This window comes from Syzygium oleosum, unplaced genomic scaffold (genome assembly GCF_021117445.2).
Source record: "Syzygium oleosum isolate NSW1041296 unplaced genomic scaffold, Sole_v2.1 Sole_v2.01, whole genome shotgun sequence".
In the NCBI taxonomy this organism is placed as follows: Eukaryota; Viridiplantae; Streptophyta; class Magnoliopsida; order Myrtales; family Myrtaceae; genus Syzygium; species Syzygium oleosum.
In genome coordinates, this window is record NW_026607485.1 from 6,007,260 (window position 1) to 6,017,320 (window position 10,061).

At 37.4% G+C, this 10,061-nt stretch overlaps 2 protein-coding genes across 2 annotated transcripts; both read left to right on the top strand.

Moving 5' to 3' along the window:
- Positions 1-1,681: 1,681 nt before the first annotated feature.
- LOC130138520 (disease resistance protein L6-like) lies at positions 1,682-9,713 on the top strand. Its single transcript, XM_056312761.1, has 3 exons — positions 1,682-2,250; positions 2,618-2,950; positions 9,584-9,713. Exons 1-3 carry the CDS (start codon positions 1,682-1,684, stop codon positions 9,711-9,713), a joined length of 1,032 nt encoding a protein of 343 aa, XP_056168736.1.
- LOC115661927 (disease resistance protein RPV1-like) lies at positions 3,174-6,187 on the top strand. The gene is made up of 4 exons (XM_056311589.1): positions 3,174-3,713; positions 3,945-4,289; positions 4,370-5,480; positions 5,742-6,187. Exons 1-4 carry the CDS (start codon positions 3,174-3,176, stop codon positions 6,185-6,187), a joined length of 2,442 nt encoding a protein of 813 aa, XP_056167564.1.
- Positions 9,714-10,061: the final 348 nt, after the last annotated feature.

The window sequence follows — 10,061 nt, forward strand, 5'->3', positions numbered from 1 at the left end:
AGATTAGTGGTAACTATTAATTGAATTAAATTGCATGTTTAGTGGATTAAATTAAAAATCCCGAAGTTGTGATTGATATGGGCTTAAGAGAGTCCGCGCTAAGTGTAAGCTTAGTAATCCATTAGCTTTCCTTTTGGTGGTTCACTCAGGGAAGGTCGCGACAAATATCACTAGTAAACAGATTCATACAATCGACCGGCATACATATGTAGATACTCGACAGTTCCATATATAATATTGGTATGTTACTGATAAATATACATTGGTATCCGTGAAATCGAAACATGCTTACAATCTGCCAAGAACTTATGGTGGTAATATAGTTAACTTTTTCGAAATTAACCTTAACCTACATTATTAGTAAAATATTTAAGCAACTCGCAACCTAATGGCTGAAAAACACACCCACTTGTTAAAGCAAACAACTATTTTTAATGTGCAAGAATAATTCGGCCAAGTAAATCAGTTGTTTCATTAGTACGTTGCTGACAAATAAACATTGCTATTCATAAAATCGAAACTATGTATAGTGGTCAAATAGTTATTGGTTCGTAAGTTATAACTGTTAACAAAGGCTACTAACAAAGCATGTAAGCAACTCGTAATCTTCTAGCAAAAGTACTCGCCCATTTATAAAAGCAAACGATTGTTTGTAAGCTACAACAGTATTTTCAAACTGGTGAATTGATTAGTTCGTTTGGTATGGTACTTTCAAATAAACATCGCTATTCGTAAATTCAAAACAATGTTAACAACATACTTGGATTTGTAGTGGTAAAATAGTTGTATTGTTTGTAAGTTAGTACTGTTCATCGAGACTATTAATAAAGTATGTAAGCATTCGTAATCTACTAGCGAAAAAAAAAAACCCACTTGTAAAATCTGAAGGAAACTATTTGGTTTGAAGATGAAAAAATTGTTATTTTATTGATAACTTACTAACAGTTGACCAAACAAATAGGGTGTCGGATAATTTTTACTTACCGGTGATACTTCAAGTTTATTATTGGTTCTTTAAATTTACCATGCACGGAACAAAACTACATTTTTGGCAAAAGGAATTTTAGAAACGTGCAAGATTTTAAACTACAACTATCCCGTCAAACGAATAGCTCCGGTTAATTCTTTGATCCAATCTAAATAGAGTGGAGGTCAGATCTGCAGAAGTGATATAAAGAAGAAACAATTTATGTTGTCGAGATCTGAGAAGAGTCAAACTTCTCTTTTCAAAAAGAATGCTCTGTACTGTGCTATGTGAAATGAGAACACATACACGTCTCCCCTTGAGATTTTAAACTCCAAGGGAATAATTTATGTTCAAAGAGTCGAACTTTTCATTTTAAATGAAAAGTTTGTACTGTGCTATGTTCACGTTCTCAACTTGATATTTAAAACTCCTAAGGTGTTCAAACTCCCCTCGAGATTTAATGCTCTTATGTTCACGCGCATTGTCAGCTTTGACAGGCTGGAGTGATGCGGCAATGAATCATTCTTATTAAACAATTAAAGCAAACTGGCCCACGACTCTCTGCACATTTACCTAATCCTGTCTACTAAGTCTAATGACCTACAGAGATCTCCATTTGTAATTCTGGCTTCTAAACTTTTTCATTTCTGGCTGCCACTGCTTTCGTTGCTATCCCGTTCAGTTTTTCCTTGTAGAGAAGATCAAGTGAGATCAATGGAGAGGAGTGCAAAAAAACAATGCATCCGTCAAAACGATGGAATAGCACGAGGTGCTTCTGGTGTTCACACTTCAACAGAAAGTCACGGAATGGCTAATTCATCAGGATTTGACTATGAAGTATTCTTGAGCTTTAGAGGACCAGATACTCGAGCAACTTTTACCGACCACCTTTACACCAGTCTTAAAAACACAGGAATCCGTACATTTAAGGACGACGAAGATCTCCGCGAAGGGGAAGAGTTTGCCCCAAAACTTCTCCAAGCAATTAAGCAGTCGAAGATCTTAGTACCTATCTTTTCGAAAGATTATGCCACTAGTGTATGGTGTCTCAAGGAGGTAGTCCAAATGGTCGAGTGCAAGAAAACTGGGGAACAAAAGATCATCCCTATTTTTTATGATGTGGCGCCTGCAGAGGTTCGGTACCAAACTGGGGATTATAAAAATTCCTTTCTTTTACATGAAAGCAAGAAGCGATATGACCAAGAGACTATCGGAGAGTGGAAGGATGCTCTCAGTGCAGTTGGGGAAATAAACGGATACGACCTGCAAAGCATGCCCATCAGGTGACTGCTTTGAGCTTTTCATCTCATGTGCCTTGTAACGTTAATTCGATGCATTTCAATTGGTTTCTTTTCTAGATTTGTGTTAGTCTTGTTGAAATTGAATTGTATGCAATTGAAGTTAAACCGCAAAGTCACACTAAATAATGGTACAATACCAATTTTGTCCCATTTCATTCCCAGCAACATTTTTTGTCAGTTCAGGTCATTCATTAACCCTAAGTTCCACCGCTACTTCATCTAAATAGAGTAAATCGTTGAATAACACATTTAGAATAGGTCTGTAGTTTCTGATTTGATCTTTTCAGGGCATAGTTTGGTTCAACTCACTTTTCTAACTCACTGCCTTTTGATTTCCAACAAACACTAGGCAAGAAGGTAAGTTCGTGAAAACATTCACGCAAAAGGTTTTCCATGAGTTGAAAAAAGCTTCTCTGGTAGTATCAGACTACTTGGTCGATGTCGACCACCATGTGGATAAAATCATGGATTTGATAGGAGCTTGGACAAGTGAAACACGGATTATAGGAATCCATGGGATGGGTGGCATCGGAAAGACAACTATTGCCAAAATCATCTACAATCGGCTTTCAAAAAAGTTCAACAATCGTTGCTTTCTTTCCAATATCAGTGAAATGTCAAAAACCAAGGGCATTGAATGCTTGCAGAATCAGCTCATCTCTGACATCCTCAAAACGGAGTGTAAAAACATAAGAAACTGTGATGAAGGGACTCAGACAATAAAAAATAGGTTGTCTCATAAAAAAATCCTCTTCCTTCTTGATGATGTGGAAGAGAAGGGTCATATGGATGCACTTGTAGGTAAGCGTGATTGGTTTGGTGAAGGGAGCAAACTAATTATTACTACTAGAAAGAAAGATGTTCTCCATGTTCCGGAAGTGGACTGGAGGTATGAGCTTACGAGCATGGATCGTGATCAATCTCTTAAACTTTTTAGCAAACATGCCTTCAGAAGAGATTCTCCTTTAGAAGAGTATATCAACCAATCCAACAGGGCGATAGACATTGCTGGAGGTCTTCCCCTAGCTCTTGAGGTCATAGGTTCACTTTTATCCAGCACAAATAAGGAAATGTGGGATGCTGAATTGAAGATGCTTGAAAGTGTTCCTCAAGATAAAGTCGGTAGTAAGCTGAAAATAAGTTATAATGCACTAAATTATCGGCAAAAGCATATATTCCTCGATATAGCTTGTCTTTTCATTGGATATGACAAAGACATTATGGTTCATTTTTGGGATGCATTTGAACTTTTTTCGGAAGTAGCCTTGGAAGGTTTGCAGAACATGTCTTTGATAAAGATTGAAAAGGACAATAAAGTATGGATGCATGACCAACTCAGAAACCTCGGAAGAGATATTGTTCGTGAAGAAAGTATGATGAAAATAGAGAAGACAAGTAGGGTGTGGAATCCTAAGGAAGCATTGAATTTGCTGAGGACACATAAGGTAAAATCGCTCCTGCATTAAATTTCTAGTTCATTATGGATATTTTCTTTCAAAAAAAAAAAACCAGTTACTTTTTGTGTTCTATAGCAACATTGTGACCTACTCGACCAATAATATTTGTGTTTTAAGATTAAAGGAATGATAGTACTCAACTCAACCCCTTAAGATAATGAACCTGAATAAATGTGCTTCCCTTCAACTTTTTTGTTTTTCAATGTTTCCTTTGGGCAGGGAGAAAAAGAAGTTGAAGCTCTTCGTCTCGAGTTTGACAATCAGCACCATTTTATCTATAAGGACTTTAAGAGCCTATCAAACCTAAAGTTCCTTGAAGTTGACGGTATGAAGGAAAATTTTCGTGCAGAAAAGACGCTTCTTTGGCACACATGGCTATCAAATCTTCTTCCAACTAATGTTTCCCAGAAGAATTCAAGTCTCCTTCCCCAATTACGGGGGCTTTCTTGGCATGATATTCCCCCAAAATTTAAGATTACAAATTTCTTCATGGAACATGTGGTTATTCTTGATCTGTCTCAGAGTAAAATTACGCATGATTGGAAGGGGTGGAACCATATGAAGGTATCTTATATGCTAGACAACACTTATTCTTCCATCTTATTAGATTCGAAAGTAATCTTTGCATGATTTTTCTTTTATAGGTGATGAAGAGTTTGAAAGTTCTGGATCTGTCCAATTGCGATTGCTTGAAGAGAACTCCTATGTTCTTTGCTCATTCAAATTTGGAGCGTTTGAGTCTACGTGGCTGTGAATCATTAACTGAAATTGATAGGTCAATTTGTCATTTGAAAAGCTTAGTTTCCTTAGATGCAAGCAAATGTGAGAATCTTTGGAGGCTGCCAGACGAGTTGGGTAGAGATCTTGCAAGCCTTAAATACCTATCTCTGAAATGGTGCAAATCGTTGGAGAGGCTTCCGAATTCAATTGGAAAACTGAAATCGCTGATTGAGTTGGATATAACTTGCACAGCAATCAAAGAACTACCTGATTCCATCGGAGATTTGAAAAAGTTGAAAGTTGTGAAGATGTGGCATAGTAGCATAAGCAAAATACCCGATCCCTTATGGACGATTGAGAAGCTCGAAGAAATAGAAGCCTTCAAATTATATGGTAATTTCCATATGGAAATTGGCAAGTGCATCTACAATAATAAATCCTTGAGGATCTTGAGAGTGAAGCGGGCCAATGTATACACACTACCGAGGCTTCCTGAAAGTCTTATCAAACTACAACTGTCTATGTTGTACATGGACATGTTTCCAGATCTGTCAAACCTCATTAATTTAAAAAAATTGAATCTGGAATTTGGCCGACCTGATGATGATGGGCTTGTGGAAGATTCGATGCCATGGTGGATTGGGAATTTAAGCAAACTAGAGTCGTTGAAACTAGACTCTCATTATGTGACCACCGTAACCGAAAACCTTAGCCTCCTTCCTCAACTCAAGGCACTTCGCCTCCGGTGCCCTAATGTGTGTTGCCTCCCGAGGCTTCCCTCAAGTTTATCATCCTTATGTTTGGACTATTGCAAGTCACTTTGCTCAATGGATCTATCGAATTTGAAGAAATTATCATCTCTTGAGATTTCGGACGCTCAAATTGCAGAGATTCAAGGCCTTGTTTGTTTGGAGAACCTACAAGATTTGGGGCTTCATAGCCTTAAACAGGTGGAGATACTACCTGATCTAAGCAATTTAAACAAACTAAGACGTCTTGAAGTGGAAGATTGTGATAATCTGGTTGAGATTCAAGGCGAACTACCACGGTTTTTGGATCTATTGTCTATTTCTTCATGTCAGTCTTTACAGAAGTTGCCCGATCTGTCAAGCTTGATGGGATGGCAAAATTGTGGCGAATCAAATGTGGAGGAAATTCTTGTATTTTCTCGAAAGAATCGACGACATTTGGAGCTTGCAGGCTTTAAACAGCTGCAAATCCTACCTGATCTAAGTAAGTCAAACGAACTAACAATTCTTCAAGTGAGAAGTTGTCCTAATCTGGTTGAGATTCAAGGTGCACTGCCACAATCTTTGGAAATATTGGAGATTTCTTCTTGTGAATCTTTACAGAAGTTGCCTGATCTGTCCAGCTTGAAAGAATTGCGACACATCGACATAGAAGGTTGCAAAAAATTAAATGTGGAGGCAATTCTTGGCTCCGCTCGGAGAAGTCAGGTGAATTTGTGGGAGAACCTACGATATTTGCGAATTTGTGGCCTTGGACAGATGGATTTACTGCCTGATCTAAGTAATTTAAACAAACTAAGACGTCTTCAAATAGAAAACTGTGGTAATCTGGTTGAGATTCAAGGCAAACTCCCACAATCTTTGGAAGAGTTGAATATTTATTCTTGTGAATCTTTACAAAAGTGGCCTGATCTGTCAAGCGTGAAGTTGAAGAGACTGCAAATGGGTAGAGAATATTGTCTAGAGAGATTTGTGCTGCGGGCAATTTGTTGACTTTGCTCGAAGAATTCAGTCGAATTTGTGGGATAAGACAACAAATCTGAATATGAGGGAGAAGACGATGAATAAGTGCACCTTGCACTTGAAAGCTTCTTGATCCACGACCACAAATTATTCCCTTGTGTTCAAACTTTAAATGAATTGAGGTAAGTTATTTCATCTTACAGCCAATGTTTTCCTTTTTTTGCAATCAAATTCTTTCATAGACATGAACAGAGATTGTACGTGCACTTTTTAATGAGTTCATGTCAGAAAATCTGGTGAAGGTATTGAAATTATGATGCCTTCGAACAGCCAGAGGGTTTTTAATTATGTACAAATATTTGTATTGTTTTCCTAGTTTGGTTTGGCCTTTTAGCTATATTTCCTTTGGACGGTTTCTTCTTGCTTTTTTGTTTCCCGGCTGGAGATATGCATGTCTACAGAGAGAGAGAAAAAAGGACAATAATTTGTTTGTTTGTTGGTGCAGAGAGAGACAGAGGGAAGGCGGAGGAGAGAGCTTGACCTGTTTGAAGGAAAGGTGAGCTGTCGTCTTCTTCTTTAATACCTATAACGCAATATGAAGCTCCTGACTCGATGGACGCTCTCTGTGCGTGGCATATGCGCCGTGCCCACAAGCGAATATTACCATTTTAATGTTCCATGTTTCTCTTAGCTGACGAGAGGCAGAACATTGCGGGTGGTTCCAACGATGTGTGGAGACCGGCGGGACAGAAGCTGGGTGCAAGAGCAGTGGTAAGCCACGGCGGGTGAAGCAGCGGCGAAAGAGAAGGCGTGGCTGTGGCAGACGTGGAGAAGGTAGCGACGCAGACAAAAGCTCTCCTTGCTCACGTGAAATACTTCCTCTTTGCCTCTCTATCTTCTGCGTATTTCCTTTTTCTAGCTTTCTTTTGGCGTTTTCTGTCAGTCCATCCTCTCAAAGGGAAGAAGAAGAAGAAAAAAGAAAGAAAGAGGAAACCCGAACCAAAAACTGATCATATTCCGTTCGGGTCAAAACATGCACGCATCCCATACATATGACTATGGTTCTCATCATGGAACTTTACACCATAATCAACTCATTGTTGCAACTGTGAAGTAGACAGACCCTCTGTATTGACATGCTCAAGTTCAATTTACTTTCCAGGAAAGGTGTGCTTGTTAGTGGGATTTGCAAATGTTGAGGAGAAGTTATAAAATGAAGAAAAGACGAATTTCACTTGGGTAATGGCGTCAATAATTGGCGCAGCACAACTTCCATCCGTGACAAGAGAGAACTATTTAGCTTCTCGAAGGTATCATTAATCATCTTGTAGTTAAGTTTAACTTTTAGTACTATCGGTGCATAGGACATATGATGAGTCATGCTTGGGGTCAGAAATCATGTAGGAGGACTCTTGTGTGATCTCGATTATTGCCTACGTTTTCTAGAAATGGTTATGCCTATGTGAGAATATGTAATATAAGCCCTTCCATTGTCCTCAAGATATACTAGAGGACTCTTTTAGGTTTTAAGATTGATAAGAAGTGCTAAGGGAGACATCTCAAGCGACTGCCTTTTTGCCGGTTTCTAATATTGCTGAGAGGAATTAAAGTTCGAGAAATTTATAGAATTTTTTTTGTGCAGGGAGCTGTGGCTGATTGGGCTGTTGTACAATTAAAGACCGAATAAAGGAAAATGAAGATGACATTTAGTGTCGACTAAATTCCCTTTCACAATCTTGGGGTGGTAAACTGAGCTTTCGTCTGTTGAGAGACAGAAACCTGAAGATTAGTAAGGGAAGTCGTTGCCTACTGATGAAATCATTAAATCTATTGAACTTGATGTGAAGTTTCAGTTGAATGGTTCACCCTTTTTTTCAGAGAAATCGTTAGAGCAGAGCAAAGGAATTCATCGTGCAATTTGGGCCACCATACGTAATGTTTTTGGGGGTAAAAGGGCTATTCATGCATACCTGATTGTATTTCTTTTTTCTTTTTCTGTGGGGCCACTAAAATGAATACTGCACTTCATTGACATGCAATAGAACTTGCCTTCATACCCAAATATTCTTTTATGAGGAAACACTTGAAGGGCTTGTCTTGAGGGAAGAAAAATTGTGTGCGCTTAGGGGTGTTCAAGGTAGTCTTAGGGTGCGTTTCTTACGCAAAAAATGTACAATTTCTGGAATATACTTTTCAAGAAGTCATTTTCCAGGAAAGTGAGTTCATTTTTCGGTGTTTGGCTAAAACATAAAAAAGACTTATAAAGTATTTTCAGTTGTTTGGTAAGGAAATTTGATGGTGAAAATTATCAAAAAATTTTGTATATTTTAAATTATTTTAAATTATTTGTTATTTTTAAATTATTTTAATTAAGAAAAGAAAATACATGAATATTTTCCTTCTTAGAAAGAAAATAAAATAAAATAAAAGAAAAATAAAAAAATAAAAAATATTAACAAATTCAAGATGAGCAATTCCGGAAAGTGTTTTCACCTTCTTAGATAAGAGAATTCACTTGCCTAATTTTATACATGAATGTTTTCCTTAACCGAAAAGTGTTTTAAGTTGATTTACCATTTTCGGCAAACTAAACGGGTGAAAATCCGGAAAACAGATTCTTGGAGACACTTTCCCTCAAACAAACGCACCCTTGTTTGGTTTGGAAAATGTTAGGGTGTGTTTGTTTCACGGAAAATGTAACGTTTTTGGAAAATGTTTTCTGGAAAATCATTTTCCAGGAAAATAATTAGTTTTCCTTTGTTTGGTGATATGTGATCGAAAACATTTTCTGATGTTTGGATCTCATTTGGAAAATGATTTCAATCCCATGATTTTATCTTCGGCAAAATTTTTTTTTCGAATTTTTAAATATTTTTATTTTTAAAAATAAAAAGAAAAAGAAAAAAAGAAAGAAAAGAAAGAAAAGAATAAAATAATAAAAAAGTAAAGGGAAGTAATTCCGAACAGTGTTTTCACCTTCTTAGATTAGAGAATTCACTTTCTTAATTTTATACATGAATGTTTTCCATGACCGAAAGTGTTTTCGGTTGACTAATCATTTTTGGTGAACCAAATGGGTGAAAGTCCGGAAAACGGATTCCTGGAAAACACCTTCCCTGAAGCAAACGCACCCTTAGTTGCACTTGCCAAAACCAGTTCATGGACCTACAATAAGCATTTCTTGAATTCATTAAATGGGCAGTGTTGTAAAGTATGACAGGCTCTCACAACACATGAAACACAAATTGTTGGAATTCACGGAATGGGCAATGTTGTAAAGTCGACTCTTGCCAAAACTATCCACAATCAGCTTTTGCAAGGTTTTGAGCACTGTTACTTTCTTTCTAATGTTTGTGATACTTCAGAGCTCAAGCGCATTCAGTACTTGTTGAATCAACTCATCTCCTTTGTCCTCAAAAGAAATTTGACAGACATAAGTAATATTGATGAAGGGATCAAGACAATTAAGGATAGGCTATCTAGTAAAAGAGTTCCCCTCCTTTTTTGTGATGTTGACCAGAAGAATCAATGGAATGGGCTCATGGGTAACATCTAAGATATTTAGGCATTACTGTTCTTCAATACCCCTGTCGATTGGAGCTCTTACAAGCCTTGAATTCTTGTCTGTGAAGAATGTAGATATATAGAGAGGCTCTGGGCTCAATTGGCAATTTGCAATCGCTACTTGAGTTGGATTTCTCCTACACGTGCATTAAAGAGCTACCTGACTCAATGAGAAACATTTTTTTTTGGTTGAAAGCGAAACATTCTCATTAAGTAGTAGAACTTGAAGAACAACATAGTTGGGCAATGAGAAACTTGAAAAGTTTGAAAGTAGTGAGAACGTATAATTGTTCCATTGGTTACATACCTACTACCTTATGGATGCTGTAGAAGCTTGAAG

What these genes read in the sequence shown, in the direction of transcription:
- LOC115661927 (XM_056311589.1), top strand. Translation starts at nt 3,174, where the DNA reads ATGGATCGTGATCAATCTCTTAAACTTTTTAGCAAACATGCCTTCAGA. An exon ending in ATTTGCTGAGGACACATAAG is followed by an intron (nt 3,714 to 3,944) that starts GTAAAATCGCTC and finishes TCCTTTGGGCAG; the next exon opens with GGAGAAAAAGAAGTTGAAGC. An exon ending in AGGGGTGGAACCATATGAAG is followed by an intron (nt 4,290 to 4,369) that starts GTATCTTATATG and finishes TTTCTTTTATAG; the next exon opens with GTGATGAAGAGTTTGAAAGT.
- LOC130138520 (XM_056312761.1), top strand. Translation starts at nt 1,682, where the DNA reads ATGGAGAGGAGTGCAAAAAAACAATGCATCCGTCAAAACGATGGAATA. An exon ending in CTGCAAAGCATGCCCATCAG is followed by an intron (nt 2,251 to 2,617) that starts GTGACTGCTTTG and finishes AACAAACACTAG; the next exon opens with GCAAGAAGGTAAGTTCGTGA. An exon ending in GACATCCTCAAAACGGAGTG is followed by an intron (nt 2,951 to 9,583) that starts TAAAAACATAAG and finishes CAAAAGAAATTT; the next exon opens with GACAGACATAAGTAATATTG.